Genomic DNA, 24,297 nt, shown 5'->3' on the forward strand with positions numbered 1-24,297 from the left:
TCCAGGATTACAACAAAAATAACTGCAGCCTACCAAGAACAAGGTGGGGAAATTATTGCCAGTTCTATGTTAAATCCAGCAGGATATGTTTCGTTCGGGAAAAAAAAAAAAGAAAAAAAAAAGGCTTAATGCTCTATTTGTCGCGCACACAGTCCCGTGTTAACAAATTACCCCTCTGCTGCATGCAGCAGGATAGCTCGTCATCCAGAGAAACATTTCATATTTTAATTTCCCCCTACAGTACCTTCAGACAACATAATAACAATAAACAAGAAAATAGATCCTGCAATGTTCACACGCGTCTGGAGAGACCCCCTACCTATGGATACCCCCCAGCCAAACAACCCACTCCAAATCCTCCGAACACACCGACACGGATCTCCGAGGCACCTCGCAACTTGTTTAGCTGCAGCACACGTCCCCCCCCGCGCACCCCCCCACCCACCCACCGCCAGCCAGAACAGGCAGTACTTTTAAAAGAGCATTTTTGTTTCGCCGATTATTTTGACCGTTTAATTAAGAGAAATTAGCTAAATAGCAAATCAGGTAGAATTTCCAATGATTACAACAAATGCACATCTCCGGCTTTTTATTCATTACCTTTTTTATTGAACACTCATTTTCCTTTCCTCTTGACAGCGATACATTAAATTGCAGGAGCACAGTTATTTGGTTAGCTGTGGGTCCGTTTTTACTCACAGTGTTGCCACGCACAGGATGTCCTTAAAATCAATTAAGTCTTCCTCGACTCTCATTTCTGCAACCCATTTACAGAATGTAGATACCTATTTTCATGTTTTCCTCTTCCCCCCTCCCTTCCTTTTATTCCTCGCTCTCTCTCTCTCTCTTCCTCTCTCTCTCTCCCTCCCCCCCGCTTTTTCGCTGTTGCCTCTTTGCCTCCCTAAATCAAGGTGCAAAGATGCCAAAGAGTGATGAAATGAAAAGAAAGCCAATTGCTGGACTGAGGTGGGGGAGATAGCTGCTCGGAGTCCGCCTGCGACTATGGAGCAGTCAGTAATTGCTGGAGACAGGGAGAGCTGGGGGTTGGGCTGAGGTAGCCATGTATAAATAGTGTGATCTCAAATTGAAAGGCATAAATAACAGCAGGAGTGATCTAACCCTATACAGCCCATCTTCTACGTGCAAAAACAGCGTGCGGAGGACGGCCACATCTCCGATTGAAAACAAGTGGATCTCTGTGGATAAGATCACCGGGCAGCCATGGAAGAACTTACGGCTTTTGTATCCAAATCTTTTGACCAGAAAAGCAAAGAGAGCAGCAGCGGCAGTGGCAGCGGCAACAAGAAGGAGACGATCACGTACAGGGAAGTTTTGGAGAGTGGGTTGGCTCGCTCTAGGGAGCTCGGAAACTCTGATTCTAACCTGCAGGACATGACCGAGAGCAGCAACCATTGCCCGGTGCATCTTTTCAAAGACCACGTAGAGAGCGACAAGGACAAACTGAAGGAGTTCAACACGGGCAGGACAGCGGAAGGTAAGAGCAGGGCTGGGCGCCCTCGGCCCCGCGCTTCTCGCCGGCAGCCCCGGTCCCCTTCCCGGCTGCCCCTGGCTTTCCGCGGCGGGGGCGACTTGGTCACCGCGGCCCCGGTTCCGGCCCCGGCGGGGCGAGCGGGATCGCCTCCCGCATCCTGCTTCCCTCCTGCGGTCACCTCCCTCCCGCAGCGGCGGGAACACAGGCTTAGGAACACGTACTCCTGCATGCATAACGTGAGTGTAGCCGTGAAAAATAAGTCACAACTTCGGTCCTGCCCCCCCGCCGGCCCCCGTTCACATCCGAAATCGATCCGGTGCCGTTAGGCGTTCTCTCGCCTGGGGGAAGGGGGCAGCGCAGCACGTCAGACGTTTTTGTCTATCTGTGTATTTTTGTACGAGGAAACCTTGTCCGGGTAGTTTTAATGCCTTAGGAGACCTGTTCTTCCTGCTTCCGGGCCGTCAGGATGCTGCTGCTTGTTCTGGGAGAAAGCGGCGTGTGGAGAGGGCTCTCCCTCGACGTTTTGTCTTGGGTCGGTCAGCCTGTCCTGCTCAGAGGCTCCGACCGGCGGGGACGAGAAGGAGGAGAGGAGCCTGGCTGTGGGGCAGCTGCCCGGACCCGGTGAGACAGAACGTCGCTGCGGCGAGAGGCACCGGCCGGCCCGGCCGACTGCTCCCTCGGTCCCCTGCCAGTTCTCTCACCTGGGCCAGGGCAGCACGGCACCCCGCCGACCGACGGGCAAAACGCCATTCCTTCTCTAAGCAACGACAACAACCACAACAACAAATTTAAAATATGTGTATTTTTTGAAGCAAGACAACTAAAAATCCCGCACAGGCTCACTGGGGAAGGAGAGACTAAATATGACGGGGGGATTAGAAAGTTGAGAAAGTGTCTCTAGGCAAGTTAGACAGGTGGACCTGCCTGGGGAGCTACTGGCTAGCTTGGGGTAATAAAAACCAGTTAATAGGTTGGGGAGCAACAACCAGCCTTTCAGCTGTTTCCTACTGTTTGATCTTGTTTAATATAACACTGGGCGATTTAATTTACAGCCCAAACTTTTATTTTATATCCTTCTCTTTTCTACCTGCTCCCCAAACAGAAGAACGGGGTATAACCACGTATTCGGGTACCCGTATTTCTGCACAAGCCAGTACCACTCAGCTCTGCTTATTTTCCTTCTCTGGTCGAGAGACTGAAAAATAAGAACGTTCAGTTTAAGGGAATCATTCGCGCAGGAGATGATTTTTAAAAATGAAAGCAGGGCATGCTTCAGCAATCAAAAATAAAATGCGAACGAACGAAAAAAACCCCTCTACTACTCTCCCTTTCCCCGTGAATCGAAATTCTGGTTTGTATGTTTAGCTAATCTAATCTAATCTATGGAGAGAGGCTGGGGGTGGGGATGGAAGGGAGGAGTTGGAAAGAGATGAGATGCTTGTGACAGTTTAAATTCATGCCAGGTTTCAGTCTAATTTCAACTGATTCCGGCGTGTGATTTCAGTCCCACCGATATGCTAGTTAATATTTTATACCTATCACGGACATGCTGTAGCCTCGGAAAAGAGACAGCTTTTGAACGCGCCTGATTTTCCCTAGGCATTTGCTGGGTTAGCACCCTCGTCTTTTCATAGGGATTCCCTTTACAGGAGAAATGAGAACAAAACGCCATTAAAACCAACCACCGAATATCCCCATCCGGAAGCCAGACCCTTCGCAAAGTTTTATGTAGCCAGTATCAGCCCGGAGCCAGGAGGAACAATCACGGCCAGGGACAGTTTTCATTTTGGAAGTGAAAACGAGTGCTTCGACTTCGGTCCGGCCTTACTTAAGCCCAGATGCAGTTCAGGACGCTTTATTATGTTTAATTAACTTACGATTTGCAGTTTATAATTTGCATTTTGGGATGCCCCTAAGTATATAGGTTAACATATGTGCATGCACACATTACTGGGTGTGTGTATACACACGTACATATGTATATAATATCTGTGTATTTGGTGAGGGAAAAGGGACTTAATTCGGGATCATCCGCAGACGCGTCTCCCCCCAGATCCACACCACCCAGAAGGTGAGGCACGACAAAGGAGGCAGTCAGAACTGGCTCGTCCCGGGACTCCGCCAGTGCCCGCGCTGGATACGCACCCGGCGGGGCGCCCCAGGCAGGCAGGGGATCCCGGGGAACCGGTTCAGCCTAAAGCGGTGTCCCCCGCTGCAGCATCTCTTCCTCTTTTCGTTAGCTGGATTTAAAAAAAGGGACAGTGCCTTAGGCCTCCCGGCATTAAGGAAAAGGAGAAAACTTATAATAATAAAAAAGAAGGAAATAATTTGCCAAAGCAAAAGAAATCTTCCTACCCAAGACAGAAAAGGGGAGCTGTTTCACCCGCTGCGCCCACAGCCCACCTCCCCTCTGCCCGGGACAAACATGCTCAGCGGCTGCCTCTGGTCGCAAGCTCTCCACAAGCCCTGTTGGAGTCCCTGAAGGTTGGGAGGGTTCCTGCTGTTTCGGAGGGGCTGGGAGTGACCCATGGCCCTGGAGTCCTCTGTCCCGCACAGGGCCACGCGGGACCGCTGCCCCCGTGGTTTCGACCCGCTGGCAGATATTTTGGGGGAAAGAGGGTTGACAAGGAGGAGAGAGACGGGCGGTCTCGGTCTCATGCCCAGGGAAAGTTTCTTTTACGAGGCAAATATTTTCACAGTGGATTCACCATGACAGCAGTAGGGAGCTTCTTGCATAACCCTCTCTGGGAGAAAACGTCGCCGGAGAAACCCCCTTCCCCCACCTCTTCTCTCTGCTGGAGGTATCGGGGGGCCGGCGGTTTTCCTACCAACCCCTTCCCCGAACTGCTCGTGCCAATGGGCCGGCAGGGCTTCCTCCTAACCCTGGAAAGAAAATAAAATGATATTTATCTGTATAGGTTTTCTGATAGGGCATCAGGCAGGCAAGGCAGCGCGGCTCCCTTCCACCCTCCGGCCCTTGGGCGAGCTGCCCCCTGCCCGGCGTTGAGCCTGTAGCGGAGCTCAGCCCCCCTCGCCCCTGCGGGGCCTGCCCGGGCACCTCCTGCCCGCCCGCCAGCTGCACCCGCAAGTTGTGCTGAGTTTGGGGACGAAGACGGGAGGAGGGAGACCCCCGTGTGAGAGAATTTCGAAGAGGTGCGAGGGGAGGCTCAGTGTCGTTTTCTTCTTCCCCCTCCCGGCAGGGATCTACGAATGCAAAGAGAAGAGAGAAGATGTGAAATCAGAAGATGAAGACGGACAGACCAAGCTTAAACAAAGGAGAAGCAGAACCAATTTCACACTAGAGCAGCTGAACGAGCTGGAAAGACTTTTTGATGAGACTCACTATCCAGATGCCTTCATGAGGGAGGAACTAAGCCAGAGGCTGGGACTGTCTGAAGCTAGGGTTCAGGTAAGAGAAGGGCTCTGTTCCTGGAAACGTCCTCACCTCACTTCCTAACTGCCAGCGGATCCTAGCACAGTGCCCTGTTTCATGCAAAACGGGGAGGTGAAGGCAGAGGTGACACGTGTGATGGGGAAGCTGTTTGCAAGTCTGCTGTACCTGTCCTGCCAAACAGTTATTCTGCTCTGGGAATATCTGCCCGTGTCTTGCGTTTCCTAGGAAGGCGGTTTAAATTTTTTTTTTTTTTTTTGGTACGTGTATGGGGTAGGGTGGTTGGGTGGTGATAATGTTGACAAGTCTCTAATAACTGAACGATTTTTTTTTATTTAAAATTTCTTTTTTCCCGTTGCAAACGTGCCATTTACTCTCCCTTAATCCTTACTTTCTTCCCGCTTTTTATTTTATGGGGCCATTATGGGGAAAAAAAGAAAAAGGCCAGAAAACAATTGCCTGAATAAGGCTAGACAGTTTGGGTGCTGAGGGACGGGATTAGCCAGGGCCGGGGGAAAGGTGCCGGCTCTGATTCGCACAGCAAGCGTATGAATGCATGCCACCCCATCTGGTGGAGGTTCCCCCCGTCCCTCTCATCCCGCTTCAGAGGCAGCTAAATGCCAATTAGACTTCGAAATCTTGAAAATAGATCCCGGTTGCTGTAGTCCTGGGGCCACCAGAGCTGTCTGTTTGGGTGGCTCCACATCGATTATTTTAAAATTCGATTTTCAGTTTGATGCAGAGGAAAAATACTCCTTTCCCCCAAGCCAACTAGGGAATGCTTCCACAAAACAGACATAATATTAAAAGAAACTAAATCCCCCAACCAAACAAAAAACCCCAACATAGAAATAATTATCAAAAATTGACCTAGAAAAAATTAATAAGATCAACCTGTGGCTCTCTGAGCAGGCCCAGAGCAGGAGAAACCTGAAGGAAATCCCTTCTTGGATTAAAATTCTGTGCTTGGCCTAACAGACACAAACCAAACTAAAACCCAAGAAGAAAAAGTCACCAAGGCAACCCCTCCACAGAACAAAACGCCTTCACACCATGGAGATAAGAGATGCCCATGTATATGTATATCTGCCTATAGGAGTGTGCGGGTGGCTATGCATAGGCATGGCTACGGCTCTGTGGGCATGGATGGAGGCCTCCATGCCTTGCCCTCACTCCCGGGGCACAGCGAGAAGTTAAGATATATGGCCCCGAGATGGAGTGGGGAGAGGGGTCTGTTTGACCCCCTCTTTAACCGTGGAAAGCAAGCAGCCAGCACACTGCGCAGCCAGCATTTGCCTGAGCAAGCCACTACCTGGCTTTAAACAACTATCTCCTGGAGGCAAATCCTGAAATAAATGGACTATCTGGGTTGTTTTCGTTCTTTTTTTTTTTTTTTTTTTTTTTCTCTCCTTCTTTTGAGGTTTTATTCTCCCCTCAGCTCCTGCCACACTCAGTACAAACCGAGCTGGGCAAGGGATGGTGCCGGGCATATGCCTTAGGAATGGCAGCTTGCAGGGAGTATTGCAGGGGTTCAGAGTGCTGCTGGCCTACTTTCTCCTGGAAGATTGATCTAACCACACCATATAAATTAATGAAAAGATTAAACTTTTGCTGAAGGGGACATCAACTCTTATGTCATCTTCCCAGATCTTCTTACTTGGGCTCTGTAATATCTTTCCAAGGCCTTGATGTACTGTTTCTATAAAAATAAATTACTTGTAATTGAATTCTGCACTCTTTCTTTCAAGTACTTTATTACTGAGGAGCACCTTAACAGGATGTTCATAGTTACAGGAAAATTGGTGCTTCAAGTGCTTACAGATCTTAAAACAGCACACACACAAACAAACAAACAAAAACAAACAAAAAGAATCAGGAGGAGATTATGACCGAGATTAAAAAAAAAAAAAAAGAGTATTTAATAATTTTATATAAGAGGTTTGCATGGATTAAAAACCCCCATACATAAAATAAGTATAAAGAGGAAAAAGAGGAAAATGGGTAATTAATTAGGAAATAAGCAGAGAATTAATATCCATCAATAAGTGGAAGCAGAAAAAAAGAGAAAAAGACAGAAAAGGGAAAGGTATTTTTTTTCTAATACTTTTAGAATTGTTCTCTAATTCCTATCTGAACCTCTTGTCCCTTGCTGTTAAAGGATATAGTTTCAATTTAGCGTGGAAATTTGCTGTAAATAAATTGAAGCTCCTATGGTAGCTAGTCCTTATTAACCTTTTATTTTTAGTGTTGTACTGGAAACTCATATCACCCAGCTGTCAGGGTTATAATTGAAAGTTATGAGACCATAGTGAGGAGCAGGCAGTAATTCAATTACAACAAATATCTTTGGGTTTATGGTGCAGGGCTAAATTAAATGTCATTATTCACTGTCTCTAATGGAAATCAAAAGGAAATCAGATTAGAGCATTTGTGAAAGAAATCACTGAGTGATCCTTAATGAAGAAATAACTGTCTAAAACAGTGTACTGTGCTTTACTTAGCATATTCATGACTAATTGGAATTGATCGCGAATCACACCAAGCCTGATTTATTATCGCTTAACGCAGTGGCTAATTCATCACTTTTATTCCTCATAACCTTATTTTTTCGTAGCTAAAGGGAAAGGGCACTTCGTTTTCGAGATTTAAATATAATTTCGGTTTGAAAGATGTTCTGATTTGCAAGAGAAGTTGTTTAAACGCTGCTTAAATTTCTTCTGACAATTTACACTGCTTTGGCGAGGCGGGGGGGCGTGGGGAACACACACAAGGAGATTTCCTGCAAGGATTTACCACAGTAGGAAAACGTATTATTGTCGCTACAGCTCGATAATATTTTGCATGCTCATATTTAAATACGTATATACATGCATATAAATCCCTAACGGCCCGGTTAAAAGGAGAAGCGATGCATGTTGTTAATATTTGCGTATTGTTGGTAGGGAAAAATAAGCTTGTGCCGCGCTGTGCAGGGCAGCGGGACGGCAGTGATGCCCGCTTAGTGCGGGGAGGGCTGCGCTGGCGACAGCCGTAAGGGACAGGAACCGGGACTGGTGGGTGGGTGGGTCTGTCTGTCTGTCTGTCCGTCGGTCGGTCGATCGATCGATCGATCTGTCCGCACCCGCGGCGCTCCGCCGTTGCCCGCTGCGCGCTTCCCCCACAGACACCCTAGGCAGGAAAAATGGTGCGCTAAATCAGAGAAGGCCAATACCTACTTAAGAAAATCACTGAGGTACCCGAGGTAATTAATGCCTTCGGAAGCCTTTCTTTGCACTAATTACTCCGTTGTAAATGACCATCATTAAGGCAATTGAAGAAAGCTTGAAGGGAAAATTTGATGTAGGAAGTGCAGTTAGTATTAATTAACCGTATGATCTCTTGGCAAGTGCAAGAACATCAAAGGTTGTAGGTGTTTACTTAGCTACAAGATTTTATCAGCGGTGAAAGTCAATGTTTGTCCATATTCGGTAGGTTTTGGTGTAAAGATAAGGGTCCGCAAAATATTTTGGCCCGCACTTCTGACGATGTTTTGCGGAGAGATGCTAATCAAGCACGGCAGAAGGGGAAATGTAAAGGAAGGTCTAAAATGCCCCTGGAAAAGAGGCACGGGAAGCGCAGTGGCAACTGCAAAGTTCTGTGATTGTTTGAGTGAGAACGGCTGGAATTGGGGCAGTATTATCGAATTACAGGCATTTCTCGGGTGCATAAGCACTTCTTTACATCCCAGCCTGCAAAAGATGCTGCTCTTGTCTGTCCAGAAGTCTGAGGAAGAGAATTTTATTTTCTTTAACATGTAAGGAACGGTGAATGATTCAGACCCTTTCGCGAAAGTTCAGTGTCTCGCGTCTTGTCGGAGATCATCGATTTCAAGCCCGGCTCAGGAGAGGGCAGGAAGTCCAGTCTCTTGGGGGCCAGACCCCGGAGTCTGACCTGGCCCACGCTGGCTCTTCCCGGGCTGTTTAAGATTACTAGGAAGGGTACGAGGGTCCCACCCGTCCTGCGGGTGGTCTTATTGTCGCTCCAGACGGGTGGCACAAAGACCGCCACTGCCTGCCAAGGGGATGAGGGGGCCCCCGAGACTCGGTGCTAAGCGGCAGGCTCCCGGTCTCTTCGGCTGCGAGGGCACTTCCCACCCCCTATGTTCGACTGGGGGACCACAACAAGGAGCAGGACCTCTCCCCGGAACAGCCCCCACAGCAGCACAGAGAGGGGCTCACTCCCCCTTGGGTTGAGAGGCTCCCCTCGGCTGCTCCCGAGGAGGGACTTCAGCAGAGTTGTTCAGTCACTCGCCTCACCCTTCCATCCCTAGCTCCTGCGAAAATGCTCCCCTTAGCAGCTGCCTAGGCCACCTCCATTTTTCTGTTGTTGTTTTGTTTTTGTTTGCTTTTTCTTTTTACAGGTCTGGTTCCAGAACAGGAGAGCAAAGTGCCGAAAGCAGGAAAACCAGATGCACAAAGGTGGGTTAGGGGTGCGGACCGGCCGGGCGGTGGTGGCCTCGGAGCCCCGGGGTGCCTCCGTCACTCACCCAGCCCTGTCTCTCCCCGCAGGTGTGATCCTGGGAACCGCCAGCCATTTAGACGCCTGCAGAGTAGCCCCCTATGTGAATATGGGAGCCCTGAGGATGCCTTTCCAACAGGTAGTTAGCTCCGGTTTTATTTTACTTTCCCTCAGCAAGCTCCGACCCCCATCCGTTTGCCCGGGAGGAAGCCGGACACGTTTACAAGTGCCATTTATATAGAAGTTGGCAGGTATTAAAAACAGACTGTAAAACTTCGTGAAGGAGCCCCTGCCCTGCTTTCGGGAGCTCAGCGCTCCTCGGGGCCGGGGAGAGGACGGAGCGGGGGGTCCCGCGGCCCCGGGAGGGGCCGGCCGGGCTAAGGGCCCCTCCGCCGCCGTGCGATGGGCTGGCACACGGCCCCAGGCCGCCCGCAGACCGGACTGGCCTCCCGGGGGCGCATGGCCTTCCCCGGGCGGGGTGGGCCCGGGAGCGCCCGGGAAAGCCCGTCCGCCTTCTGCGAGGACCGAGCGGCTCGGTCCCGAGCAGCCCAGGGGGCTTCGGTCTCCTCCTGGCGCCGGAGAGGGCTGTGGGAGAAGGCTTTTCCACCCGACGGGCGAAACCATAAGGGGGAAAAAGCTATGCGGACCCTTACGCTGTCGTTCCCCTCCTCTTTCCGAGGCGGGCTGTCGAGACCGGTCCTTTTCCGATGGACGCGGCCACCCCCGGAGGTGGGAGGCTGCTCCCAAATGCTCTGCCATCGTGGTGGTCAGCCAGGACAGGGGCAGTGGCAGAGCGCAGGCACCGACGCCACTGTGAGGCCTGGGTCCATGCCCCAGCGAGGCACAGCCAGCCGGGGAAGGCCGCTGGGGAAAACCGGGGCCAGGGAGATGAAATTCCGTTCCCGCTTCTAGCCGGTTGTAACTCTCCCTCCCTCGTTCTTTTTTTTTTTTTTTTTTGGTCAATTAATCCGGGAATTGATTTTTTCCAGCCCAAAGGGACCCTCCACCACCTTCTCCGTCTCGGAGACACGTGGAGCTGACAGATTAATTGTATTGATTTTTAAAAGACATATTTGGACCAAAATAATTAAATACATAAATAAACTCTCCCCCACTCCTCCCCGAACCTACCCGGAGCTGAAATCTCTCAGTCAACCCAACGTGTTTGTGTAGGTCTAGAAAGCTCCAAAGCAAACAGTAGCCGGCTATAGAAGGGACCCATGGCCAAAGAGTTTTTAGCAAGGTATAAATAAACATCCCTGGAAAAAAAAAAAAAAAAATTAGCTATTTAGCACTTGTTGGCGCCCGTGCGTTGGGCCGCATTTATTTATTTATTTATTTATTTATTTATTACCACGAGGAGGAGGGTTGAACGTGTCTCTGTGCCCTTGGCTGAGCAAGGGGCGGAGGTTTGCCGCCCTGACTGCGGGGGGAACTCCGCTCACAAGTTGGTCTTTTCAGCCGCCGGGCTCCCGGGCGGGGTGGAGGTGCGGGGTGGGCTGGGGGGCTGTGCGCCCCACGCCGCGGGCTCGGGACTGACGCCGTGTCTCTGCCACCGCCGCCCAGGTCCAGGCGCAGCTGCAGCTAGAGGGCGTAGCCCACGCGCACCCGCACCTGCACCCGCACCTGGCGGCCCACGCGCCCTACCTGATGTTCCCGCCGCCGCCCTTCGGGCTGCCCATCGCCTCCCTGGCGGAGTCCGCCTCCGCCGCCGCCGTGGTGGCCGCTGCCGCCAAGAGCAACAGCAAGAACTCCAGCATCGCCGACCTGCGGCTGAAGGCCCGCAAGCACGCCGAGGCCCTGGGGCTCTGACACGCTTCCCCCGAGCCCCACTTCACACCCCGCCCCGGGTGCCCGCGGCGGGCGGGTGTGTGACCCGCACGGACCGCCGCTCTGCCCCCCCGCTCCTCCTCATCCTCCTCCTTCCTGGCCGCAGGGCGAGCAGCGAGCGCTCCGGCCGCCCTGCCGCCTTATCTCTTTTTTATTTTATTCTATATTTTTGTTTTGTTTTGTTTTTATTTCTTTCCCGTTCCCCGAGGTTTGCGAGCGCTCGGCGGCTGCGCCCTCCCGCCACTCCGCTCGCCCGCTCGGCCCCAGGGACTCGGCGGCCGGGAGGTGCCGCGTGGCGCGGTGGGGACGCTCCGCCCGCCGCGGGCCCGCGGACTCAACACACGCGAGCAGCAGACACCCACCCGCGAGTCAGAGACTCCTCGGAGGACCAAGTAGGTGGGAGGAGAGAGAAAAGAGAGTTTAAAAAAAAAATCACAAAAAGAGAAAAAAAAAAAAAAGAAAGGAAACGATCTCTAAATTATGTTAATCTGTGAACATTGGGGACACTTTGGATTTTTGACCCTGGCAAAAGTGATCGCTCCGGCATAACGTCATCTGCTGCTGTCAGTTTTGCTACCTTGTGCATGTGTCAAACTAAACACGTTTTGAAGATCAGAAATATATTAGAACAAAACGAAACAAAACAAATAGTAATAATAATAAATAATAAATCCTTGGGGCTGGTCTCCATTAAAGATGACATTTCTTTGTTGCCAACAGTATTATTTCACTGCCATGAATCTCTTCCATCACTGAGGAGCTGCTACTGCTGCAGAACTGGTTTGAATTTAAATGTGGAATTTCAGATCTGAGGCAAGGGCAGGTTTTTATTTTCCTTCTTTTCTTTCCTAAAAAAACCAAACCAGCAATAACAAAAAAGTGTGTCTCAAATGGCTATGTCCTTTGAAAGGAGAAAAAGAGAGAGACTAGAATTTACTAATTGTTAGTGATAACTTGAAAGATGGGAACAATAAGAAATGCACCTGTTTTGCCAGAATTACCTGAACTCAAAGAGATGTATTGTGCCATAGAAACAGGTCAGTTTTTCATTTTTTCCCCCAAATGCCTAGATCTTTGAATCAGAATCTCACTGTTTTACAGGATGTTGAAAGAATGAATTATATGTCAAAGATGGACACACTGTTTTAAGGCATAATACTGATGCAGCATTAATTTTAGTGAAATGCAATTAAGTGCAGTAAAGTGCAATACTGTAAATATTATAGATTAAAAAAAAATAGCCGTACTTATTCTGTTAATAACCGATTCTGCAAGATCTATAACTTAAATCCGTTACACTCAGACTGGTGCATTGCAGCTCCTTGCCAAAATGACAGTCTGAGTCTTCTATGAATGGATAAAGTTATATGTATCACATATGGGAAAAGGTAGATACTATAATTTCTAGTCAACTTAATGCGCCATATTTCTGCGAAGCAGGCTGAAAAGTCTGTATGACACTTTCACACGATTTTAAGTAAAAAACAAAGCAACAAACCCAAACAAACTAAAACAACCCATAGAAGTGTTCGGTAGAAGAGCACAAGTTCAATATTTTGCCATTTTAATTTTTGGCTGTGATTTGGACACCAAGCAGTAAGATAGTGCTTAAGCAGATTAACTACTACAAATCCAGCAAGGATGGAGAGTGGAGAAATTCTTCAAATTATATTTCCAAAGTGTCTGGGTTTACTGACCCTCCTCCCCAGTTCTACATTTTCTGTTATTCACTTCTAATTAGATTCGGGGTTTTTTTAAAATTTTCACTGGGGAGGAGAGAGGAAGGTACAAATAGTGGTCTTGTCTTCATCTAACAAGATAGTTATTTGTTGCCTTTGCTAACCAGGTCTGTGTTGATGGAAGGTTATCCTCTGAATAGCACCATTATTAGGCCTGCTTTTTATGTCTCGTTTAGCAATCCATTACTAGTTTTGGCTTTTGCTGATATTTATCAAATCCAAATATTACTGTAGGACAAAAATTCGTGCTTAGGATAATTTTTAGAGACTTTTCTTCTTTTTTGTGTTTTGTTTTTTTTTTCTCCTTCAATTTTTGATATTTTCTAGCAAGCAAATTTCTGGAATGTCAAAATTGTGCCATTTCCCTTCTATTTATTACATGAGAAGTAGTTAATATCTTGGATTTGCTGGGGCTGATAAAAGTTGCCTGCCTTTTTTTGCCTCTCTGTGAAAGTCTAGTACCTTTTAAAAGCAAGGCCAAAATATAAAGGTAGCATTACTTGTTGCTGAGAAATACAGACCAAATCTGAGGCAATTAACAATTTCTTATTGAAACAAGACATTGTCTAGAAAGTAAAATGTTATTCATGATGATGTATGAAATTCTGGCTAAAATGAGAAATATTTGAAGTAGTTCCAGCACTTCTAAAATGCAGATCTGAAAAAGAATAAACATTACCATAAAGGTGGTTTAGGCTATAGTAAGTAACCTGTTGTAATGGACGCCCACAGCCATTGAAGGAGAATTAGATATACAGTGTTGAAGACCAAAGGCAAAGAGCTATCGACTGAATAGGGACTGCTTGTTATCTGTACCTGTAATCTAATTTTTAGCCCTTCAAATCCTCTTTTGAGAAATTGAGAGGCTTACATGATTTTTTTTTGCAGTCCTGCGCTGGACTTTCAGAAAGGAGTGATTTTGACCCTCAAATAATTCCATAGAATGAACTTGTTGAAGTTGTAGGGTTGGGATATGAATTTTCTCAGTCATCTGAGATGCTGACAAGTGCTACCAATCTCAGTGTTACACATACAATAGGCATCCACTTTGTATGGGAAGGAATAACTTTCTATCTTTGTTGTTCTAGATACAAACACAGCAAAAAAAGCCTGTAGACTTCTCTCAGAAATTTTACTTCTTTATTGTATTCAAAAACCAGTGGCAACATGAATATAATTCCCTGCTAAGATGAAACAAGGCTGGTAGTGTAGCATACATCTTTGCAGAATGAAATATTCTTACTTTTTTTCTGAGTGCTTTCAATGGATGTCTCAAGGACAGTCTTGCTCTCTACCACAGAAGGGAAGAAGGTGGCAAGATTTATCAGCTTAGCCTGCTTTGAAGGAGGTACCACAGCTCAGCCTGGGGAGAGGGGCAGGGTCTTGCTGGGAATCTATCAAGGTGCTTCATGCTGCTCTTGCATTTCATTTAGCATGAAAGGAAATGAAAATGTGCGCTGTGTAAGGGTTGTTGCCAAAACTGGTTCTGCTTTGCTTTCTTTAATGGGCCAATTACATTAATGAGGGTAAAAAAGCTTTGCCTTGTTTTGGATGATGCACACAGGTGACCTCCTCTTCTTATCATCTTTACATCATTGGGAAGAAATGAGGCATCCTACCTGGCCTATCATGTATTGGACTGTACTTTTCTCTAAGTCACTGTGGCTCCATTCACCATATGGAGCTCCAGTGATCTGTACAAGCTGAGAATTTGGACCAAAGCGTCTACTCCATCTCTGTTAATGTGTGGTCTCTTTTTGTTCGTTTGTTTGTTTTGTTTTTGTTTTTTGTTTTCTTAAGTAGGTTGGAGGTTGAAGATAACATAGTCATGGTCCTGAAGTGCTCATTAAAGTCTAAAAGTATTGTAATTGTTTGAGATTCTTAGGCATGCCAAGCCTCATTTATTGTTCACCATCATCCAGCCTGATCTTTGTGTAATCTTTGATTTGAGAAGTGTGAGATTTCCAGGATCATCAAAACAGCAGCCACTGAGCAGAATTTCCTTGGAGGAGGCGTTCATTTAGCATATGTGGATTGCTAAAGAATCTTTCTCGGAAGATTCGTCTGGTATTTGAAAAATAACTTGAATGAATGCCAAATGAATAATGATGTTTATAAGCAAGACTATAAAAAAGGCTTCATGCCTTACATGGGCCCCTTTATAATGGAAAGAATAGATTCTGGGATTTTTTGAAACTGTCAAATAAGTTAAAGTACTTCATTCATTTGTACTAAAATAGCCAGTTGACTCCATGGCTCATTTGTATTGACCTGGAAATATGTGAAAAAAATTATACTGAAAGTTTTTTTGTTTAGTAGGGTCATATAGAAGTAGTGACATTTTGGTTAATATCATAATACTTAGCACTTATATAATGTTTATTTGCAAAGCCCTGTATAAATGTCTATTATTTAATCCTTACCCATTATGAACTAGGTAAGAATTATTATCCCCATTTTTGTAGAAATTAAGGCATATAAATCAAGGGCCAGGTCCCATCACCCATTGTCAGCACTGAGTATTATTACTTCTGTTTTTGTAATCCAGCAACATCCCCCAGATCATAATCTGTCATGAACTTTGTGGTGGCAGACAACCTTCTACATAGCTGGGGCCGTGCTCCTTGAAATTTAAATTCTGTATCTGACTTTAGCAAAAGTTTTAAGGGGCACATTGAATTTGTTTTGGAGTGTCAGAATGTGCCTGTGAGTTATTTCCACAAAACATGAAGTTACTGTCCAATTCTCTGACCCTGTATGTCAGTGAGAATTTTGTTTATGACTCCATGGGGCTGAGTTGTGTCAGTGCTAAGTCTAAAACCAAATTTCCAAGTTCCCAACAGCATGCACAAATTGCTAAGAAACTCTGATTTCCAACTTCCCCTAATATAAATTTTTCACACAGACCAAGCGTACAGATGTCAATTCTTTGCATGCTTTACCTGCTATGTCTTTTAGTCCTATGTTTGCCTATAAAATAATAATAAGACATGATTTTGAATTGACATAACATTGACACATTGGGACTGTTGACTCGAATAAAATAGACATGTAGTAGTACAGAAATCGAGATCCCTAAGGCAAACCCAGGTTATGGATTTTTTTGTTTGGTGACAAAAAATATGCATGTTTTCTGCTTGTTTAAATGTGCTAGGCAAAATCTCTCTTTTTTTTTTTAAACTGATAATTTTAGTTTTTGGAGACATTATTGCTTTGGAGATGGCAGGCTTTTTTTCCCCTTCAGTTTGAGGAAAACTTTTAAAGTATAGTAAAAATAGATTACACATCTTTCTTAGAAATGTGTTTATTTTTATAATATCTAATATGTAATGATCCAAGTGGTGTCCCTGTAATTGTTAATTTTACTTAACTCTATAAAGTGCACACAACCAATATGGTTGGAAATTTTTTGTGTTCCTGTTTAAAAAGGGTGGTTGAAGCGCCCCACTTCTCATCTGTAAGCAACCTACTCACCCCATTATGTTGTTTTCTTTCCCTGATGTGACAGCATTTTCATGGCAACAAAGTTTTCAAACAGCTGTGGATAACATGGCAACAGCTTCTCATTTGGTCCTTTGAAAATCTCTACTGGTTGCAGCAAGATGTGATAGGGCTGGAGAAGGCCTGGTCTTGCTTGGAAACTAAAACAAAAAATAAAAAGAAGTGCGATGTGCTGCAGAGTGTGATCTCCTATCCTTCTGAGACGATTAGAGCCTTCTGCTTTACGCCCCATGCTTCTTGTAAAATGGCATCTCTAAGTCACTTCTTTAAAAGGTACAACATGGGCCCTGTCAATGTAATGAGGTGGCTAATTTTATATTTGTTATTTTTTGTTAGCTGGCTTTTCTAGCCAGGTCAGTGGAAGGCCATAGGCTTTGGTGTTTGAGGCATTCTTCAAAAGGGGTATGATGCCAGATATCCCTCAAATTTTGTCTGTTAGACAGAATTGATGCTAAAAGTTGGTGCCTAATTTTAGTAAATCAGCCTAGAAATTTGCTGGTTTCCAATAAATAACTGAAACATAATGCAGTTCATACACCTTATGTTGAAAATTGATATATAACTAAAATCACTTGAAGAATGTAGAAAATATCAGATTTTGAACCTGAAGATATTTATTGAAAGACAATACTTTCATGAATCTAGGCTTATGGTATGTATTAATTACATCAAAGACAGGCAAATATCTCTGTTTCTTTGTATTAATGTATGTGGATGTTTTATTTATTTTTTGTTTGAAAAATCTAAATGTGTATTATTTTAATTATGTTGAGTGTAAATTTGACAATGCTTTGCATTTATTTTTATATTTTAAAAACCTGTTGCTTTTGCAAAAGTATGAGCAGCCAGTATGATTTGCAGTACCATAGCATTATTTTGGTTATGTATTCACAGTGTGTCTGATTTACAGACATTTCAGGGATTGCTAAAATGAAACAAACAAGCAAAAAAAATCTTCAAACCCAACTAATCTTAAAAGTTTGTACCCCTTTGCTATTGCGGAAGAGAAAAGGAAACAAGCAAACAACCTTTTCTAAGGTCTTGATTATGCCAGCATGCTCCTACATGAATTCACCAGACACGTTGAGTTCCATTTTTGGAGTGTATTATGTTGAATCACATGATATGAATGTACATCTTGTAAAAGTGAGATATGAATAAACTTATAAATATTTGTAGTCATGTGTTAACGGATACGCAGAACAACTACTACCAAAGGGAATATGAATAACAAGGTATTTCCCCTTGTTAAAACAGAGCTTTTACTTCTGTATTTAATTCTTTTTCAAGCACCTTATTTGCTTTCTCTTTGCGAGGAATCAAAGCTGTGCATCTTACTCTGTAGTCATTTTATTTCACTTACAAGTCTCTCATTGGCTTTTATGCAGCAGAGTTGTTATAACAAGTTGTAGCTTAGTGATGGTTAATTAAAAGTTCCTTTTTGTACCCAAGTAATAATAATAATAATATGGGGGTTTTTTGTTTCTATTTATTACTAGTTTGGCATCCTATTTTTTTAAAGGGGTAATAGGAGGAATAAAGGAGCCTTCAGAATGGACCATTCTAGGGACTGTATTGTGATGGCTCTGATCTGGTGTCTGTTCAAATCAACAGGAAAGGCACTACATCAGGCTTTTATTTTTCAGGCAGTTAAGGAGTGTTTTCCATGTCCCTGCTTGGGTATGTTAGATGTAATTTTCTCCTGTAGTTTTATTCTTTCTAGTTGTAATCCAGCATTCTGATCTTGAAAAGTATATTTAGGGAGTCCTCTTGTTCCCCTGCGCCATTTATTTCATCAACAGCAGCAAAGAAAACTGTGTTGGTTGGAAGTCTTTGTTAGGTCTGTGAATCAGGTTCTAAACTTCCAAACTAGTCACAAGAGTCAGGTTACCTTGTCTTGTTTGAAAGTCAGTTTGTTTGACACGTAAGTGGCATTTAAACTTTATCAGCCTTATGGTAAAGGGTAGTTTCATATCCCAGCCCTTTCCACAAGTCCTCCCAGCATCTCTTTATTCTTTCTTGTCTGCAGCTGGCTGTGTATGCTGAAGTCAGAACCTGTATCTAGCTTTTCTAACCTTGTATTTTGTGCAAGTATTTGCATTTACTGGAGTTCTGACATGGAACATAACTGAAAAGGAGTTGGTGCAATATTCCCACATCGTGATTACTGTTTTTCTCTAAGCCAGCACCACAAACTGACATCCTGTTTTTCCTGTCAATAACTGTGTAAGATACAGGCTATTATAAGAAAATTAATCCTTCCTTTTTGTAGCTCAAAGATATGTGGGCAGTGAATGGTTGTCAGTAATACATACTGTAAGAGTTATCAGAAAAAAATACAAAGCGTAACAGTGTGTGCTGAAAGATTAGCTTCTCCAGAAGACTGTCCAATAGCCATTTATGAACAAATATGCTCTAACTCTGTTATTTTCTTTTGTCTATTCATATTCAGTTTACAAGTTGAAAAGAGGTAAGTTCTTTTGGCAATTTGGTTGTCAGGAAGAGAAGTTTTTTCCTCCTCATTTTCATTAATTAGCCTTTTTTTCCCAGCGGCTACTTGTTGTACTGCTTTCTAAAATCATTGACAGTTCTGAGGGAAGTTTCCTCTCTCTTGTCTTTGGGTATATTCTTTTTCTTTGCAGGAAAATTTATTTTTAATTCCAAAAAATTATACTTTGACCCTATAGCCACCAGCATTTTTGGATACTGCCTCTAGATCTCTCTAAATTTATTTGGATAAAAATAAACACGGTAACGAATTCCTCATGAATTGTCAGTAAAATTTCCTTTCTTTCTTGAGTAGCTTCTCTCTCAGACTCTTATTTTTTGAGCTGAAACATCTGAAAAGAAAATTATGAGGAGCTACACAGGAAACAGGACTGAGTATCTGCTGGCATGAATACCCTTGAACACTTGAAATTTCACCAGTATGTATGGTTCAGTCCTATATTGCCTGCATATCCAAAAGTCCAGTTAAAGGTAGAGAGAAATCTGTATACTTAAGTCTGCAGGAGCAGCCACGGAAAGACAGAGCTACATTCAAGGACCACATGTAAATTACTAGAGATTGGATAACAGAACAAAAGGAAATGTATGTAATTTCATTTCCCCGAATCAAATACTCAGACTTCATTACCAATATGATTAAGGGTAATGATCCTACTCTTATATTTAATTGCTGGTTTAAAATTGCTACCAAGAGGCTATAAAAATACAAGGTCAGAAAATTGGATCCAAAAAAGAGACCTGATGCCTCACTCTAAAGTTGGACTTCAGAGGAATTTAAGCACTTAGTTCCAAAACCTTAACACAGGACTCTTGGCTACTTCTCAAACTCTACCAAAGCCTGAGGGCTGCAGGTCTCCGGTTCCACATTTAATTTCTCCATGTACCTCGTGTTCTACTTGTGTGTGTGCCTGGCACCTGACTGATCTCTGTGGCTGGGAGACTTGCTCTCTCCTTAGCCCGACTGAATTACAGAAATTAGGCATCTGTTTAATTTTGCTTATCTTCAGATGTTTCCAATTCAGTCAGCCACATCAGAACTTTGTCAGTGGAAGCAAGCAGACACTTTAGGCAAATAGACCTCCGGTGAGTATATTAAGGTGTGCCTTAGAAGACTACCTCAGGTGTAGGCACCTTCTCTGTAGACATCTCTCTTGGAGCAGACATGTCCAATTCCATGACAAGTATCTTTCATGTGCTTCCTTTGTGTGTCCTCCCCTTCACAAAGGACAGTGTTCCACGGCTTTGTTTTCTTCAGAGGGGAAGATTTCCTTTTACACAATGACTCCGTGACTAATACATTAGCACAGGACTCTATGGTCTGGGTTTTCCTGACTTTCTTTATCTGAACAGATGGAGCAGCTGAAAAGTTAAAGCTCTTGATCCTGGAGAAATACTTTGCAGAGCAGGGTAGACATGGATTACCTGGGCATAAGTATAGCCCAAGACTGTAGCTGATGCCACTTTGATGGCAGAGCAGGCAAATGACCTTTATGCTATAATTTTTGGTCTAACTGATTTCCCTACTGTGATTTCTGATATTATAGTCTACTAAAGTGCAAACTGCTTTTTTACAGTTTTTTTTGGGAAAAGAATTATCTTATTGTTTTCCCTAGGTGTGGCTCAATATGGTATTTGAATATTTCCTAAGCATACCAGCTTTGCATCGTAGACTTCCTGGATTTCATGAAGTTTCCAATTTTCCTCTCTTCCTGGTTACAAAAAGACCTCTTAAGACGAGGGATTTAGATGTACTTATACACAGAAACATTAAAAACCAAATCCCTCAAAACTTAACAGAATTTTAATTCCCACATACACAGCCTTAGAGTCTTTAATGAAGCAATCTCTTACAGTTCCATCTACCATGTACATTCTTGCCGCAGGACTCCTGCACCAGTTGCTGCATGGGGTAAACTGTGCTCAAGGAATGAACTGGGGTGTGTAGAGAGGAAAGACATCTTCTAGGAGTATTCTTCACTTGCCTGAGAAGCCAACAGGTGTCTATATGTAGATGACGAAGGAAAACACATCAATAAGTGTAAGTTTAGCTTTATCATTTGCACAGCTAGTGATCATGCAGGAGAAGTGGATCTAGCCTGCTGCAGACCTCCAAGCTGATACACTGAGGGCAGTCAGACTTTTCCAGGATACCATCGAATGTGTAGCTTTCTGTCTTCTGGATGTTAAAGCACAAGACCAGGAATATGATTTACAGAAGTGTTCGGTGTTGACTGTTGCGACTCTAATTAACACAAGGCATGTAGGTTTGGGACTTCAGGGAAGGAGCCAGCATAACGTGCCAGTGTAGATCCATGGAATATACCACTGACTTACTGCCTTACATCAGGCAAATCGTTGTGTCTTTCTGCTTCAGTCTATAAAATGGGTTTAATGGCACTCTCTTAATGTGTACGTAGGAATGACACTCTGCTAGGGTGTACATAGGAGGATTGTGACCATAAATTCATTAATCCTTACAGTACACTGATATACTAGTTTTCGGAGCATCAGCACAAAACCCATGAGGCAACAAGTAACTCTATATTCAATGCAATGTTCAGAGGATGTGCAGTAAATAAAGCATGAGGATAAAGAGAAATATTGGGCAACTGCTGTATTCACTGAACACTGTGCACTGAATAAAGCTGGGGTCCTGTGGAAAAAAAAAAGACTTATATAATTAAAGAATGTATCATAATGTGTATACACATGGGAGTAGAATCCAATTGCACAGTAAATGCCAGTAGTGGCACTTCCTGACTTTTGGCTGTTTAATAAATTAATGAACGCTTATTTTTTTCAGCTTTAAGAACTTCTTCCTTCAACATTTACATATAAAATGGTCTATAGTTATCCCTTTTCAAATTAAAATAAAAAGCTGGACTGCATACACTGTAGAACTCTTAATACTGGGACACTGGACTCTCTTCTGAAGTCTAGAGGTCACTTGATTCACAAAAGAACTTATGCTCATGGGAAGAGAAAGATGCTTATGGTGTCTGAGGCTTACATAGGACTTGGGCAAACGGGACACCTGAAGGGGTGCTAAACTCACTGACACCAGATGTACAGAATACTCCATTTTATGGGGATTCAAGCCCACTGATATGAGGGATGGTTGAGGGAAAGAGCTTTACAGCCTCTTCTGATTAGAGATCAGTCAAGAGGCAGGTTCCCAGCTCACATGAGCTTCCAGTGCAGCCTGAGTCTTTGTGCAATATTAAAGGATATGAAAGGCTCACTGAAAATAATTGTGGCAAATAAACTGTGTTCACCTTAGAAAAATTTGTATTTTTACTTGGGAAAATTAGTTCTAGTCTCCTTTTGTTTTCAGCACATCCACATGTATCCCAGTGTGACCCATACATCGTTAAATGTTCTCCATCACCACTTGTGATCTAGTGCTGAATATATAAATATTCAGGATGTAGAAAACTCTAGGCTGAAAGCAGAAGCTAAACTATAGTTCAAAGCAAGGGGAACAGCTGGGAAATACAGAAGCTGGACCAATCTAAAGTGGTTTCATTAGACCTGCAAGCTCTAACCTGGCATTAGAGGGTGAAATAAATGAAGGTTTTTATCACTAGTTGACAAATGAGGTCTTTCTTTGAGGGCTAATTTAATTTATTTTAGACCATGTTTGCCAAGGACTATTAACATGTGTATGAATATTTGTGGATGAACTGACTTTTCTGTATATCTGAGCCTTAGGACTGTTCATGACAAAAAGTTTACAGGAGATGCCAGCCATTACCAATAGAGAGATTCCTACTGCTCCTCCTTTAGTTACTGTCTTTGCTATAAAAGGAAGGCTGTAGTGTTCTCAAAATATTGAACCATTTCTCAGTGTGGTAGAATTAGGATAGAGTCTGATTTTGGGGCAATGTTTATTTCTGGGACTCCGGTACTTTAGCGTTTGAGACTTGCACTTTTACAGGGGCTCATAGCTTTCATTGACCAGTGATGGGCAGAGATACATGTTTTCTGCTATAGATAGATGTCCACGCTTTTGGAAGTCCAGCTTGGAGTAGTTGTGGGAAGCAGGGCTTGAACTAGGATGTTGTGCTCATGGGAGCCCTTCTGCTTATCAGTGAGGCACACGATTCATCTGTCAGTGCCTTGCCATTGTTTGTCCCTTTGTCCTTATTGCTAAAGGGTTGGGTATGGAGCATTTGGAAATGTTGCATTTGGAAACAAATCATGTCTGGGCCTTGAACGGTGTCTAATATCTTTTCTTTGAGAAAGGTTCACCATTTTATTAATGGAGAAGAAGAGGGAAGAGATTTTTTTACCATGAATACTTTTCCAGAATAAATTATACTTTAGAAGATAATGTGAGGTTTGGAGTAATTTTGATGAAGAAGAATAATGGAAAATAAGGGAGAATATGCTGTTGAGGTCAAATCACTTATCTCCTTTAAATGTGCTAGTACTAGTTCTTTATCAAAGTTATATTCAAGAACTGAGAAAAAGCAGGTTCTCAGGCCTGATACTGTAAATGTCTTTTTCTGGGCCTCATACACTTTACCTTGGAGCCTATGGCTTTTACTCTTGCAGAAAGGCATAGCTTTTCCTGACAGGTGGTAGCTCCTCTCAGATTGTTTTAATAGTTTTAATTTATCTGCATTCCTAGTTCACAGAATCACAGAACCATAGAATGGTTTGAGTTGGAAAGGACCTTCAAGCTATCTAGTTCCAAGCCCCCGACATAAGCAGCAGCACCTTCTACTAGACAACGTTGCTACAAGCCTCATTCAGCCTGGCCTTGAACACTTCCAGGGATGGGACATCCACATCTTCTCTGGGCAATCTCTTCCAGTGCTTCACCAAACTCACAGAAAAAAATTATTCATAATATCTAAACTTATTCAGTTTAAAGCTGTTACATCTTGTCCTGCTACTACATGCCCTTGTAAAATGTCCATCCCCAGCTCTCTTTCTGGCACTTTTAAGGTACTGGAAAGTGTTGTAAGGTCTCTCTGGAGCCTTCTCTTCTCCACACTGAGCAGCTCCAAGTGTCTCAGCCTGTCTTCTTAGAAGAGATGCTCCAGCTCTCTGATCATTCTTGAGGCTCTTCTCTGGACTTGCTCCAACGGGTCCACATGCTTTTTATGCTTTGGGGGCCCCAGAGCTGAATGCAGCACTCCAGGTGAGATCTCACAAGAACAGAGTGGGAGAGTCCCCTCCCTTGACTTGCTGGCTACACTGCCTTTGAAGCAGCCCAGGCTTTGTTTGGCTGTCTGGGCTTCAAGCTTGCATTGTCTTTCATGTTGAGCTTCTCATCAGTGAACATCTCCCAAGTCCCTCTCTTCAGGGCTGCTCTCAATCCATTCTCCAAC

General features: G+C 44.2%; 1 protein-coding gene and 1 long non-coding RNA gene across 2 annotated transcripts; one reads left to right on the forward strand and one right to left on the reverse strand.

Annotated features, from left to right (window-relative positions):
* The first annotated feature begins 456 nt into the window (after positions 1-456).
* On the forward strand, positions 457-17,477 carry SHOX (short stature homeobox). The gene is made up of 5 exons (XM_042041773.1): positions 457-1,495; positions 4,693-4,901; positions 9,283-9,340; positions 9,431-9,519; positions 10,947-17,477. The coding sequence occupies exons 1-5, from the start codon at positions 1,222-1,224 to the stop codon at positions 11,190-11,192; spliced, it is 876 nt and encodes a 291-aa protein (XP_041897707.1). The 5' UTR covers positions 457-1,221; the 3' UTR covers positions 11,193-17,477.
* LOC121670882 lies at positions 2,508-11,195 on the reverse strand. Its single transcript, XR_006018310.1, has 3 exons — positions 11,028-11,195; positions 10,512-10,639; positions 2,508-4,696 (listed from the first exon to the last, which is right to left on the reverse strand). It is a non-coding gene; the product is annotated as an uncharacterized LOC121670882 (long non-coding RNA).
* Positions 17,478-24,297: the final 6,820 nt, after the last annotated feature.

The sequence above is a fragment of the Corvus kubaryi genome, unplaced genomic scaffold, assembly GCF_017639235.1.
Source record: "Corvus kubaryi isolate FWS band 111438036 unplaced genomic scaffold, C.kubaryi_AGA036_p1.0 133, whole genome shotgun sequence".
NCBI classification, from domain to species: domain Eukaryota; kingdom Metazoa; phylum Chordata; class Aves; order Passeriformes; family Corvidae; genus Corvus; species Corvus kubaryi.

Bases quoted from the DNA above. Each gene is read 5' to 3' on its own strand.
- SHOX (XM_042041773.1), top strand. From the start codon at position 1,222: ATGGAAGAACTTACGGCTTTTGTATCCAAATCTTTTGACCAGAAAAGC. The intron at 1,496-4,692 runs GTAAGAGCAGGG...CCCTCCCGGCAG, and splicing joins CACGGGCAGGACAGCGGAAG to GGATCTACGAATGCAAAGAG. The intron at 9,520-10,946 runs GTAGTTAGCTCC...ACCGCCGCCCAG, and splicing joins TGAGGATGCCTTTCCAACAG to GTCCAGGCGCAGCTGCAGCT.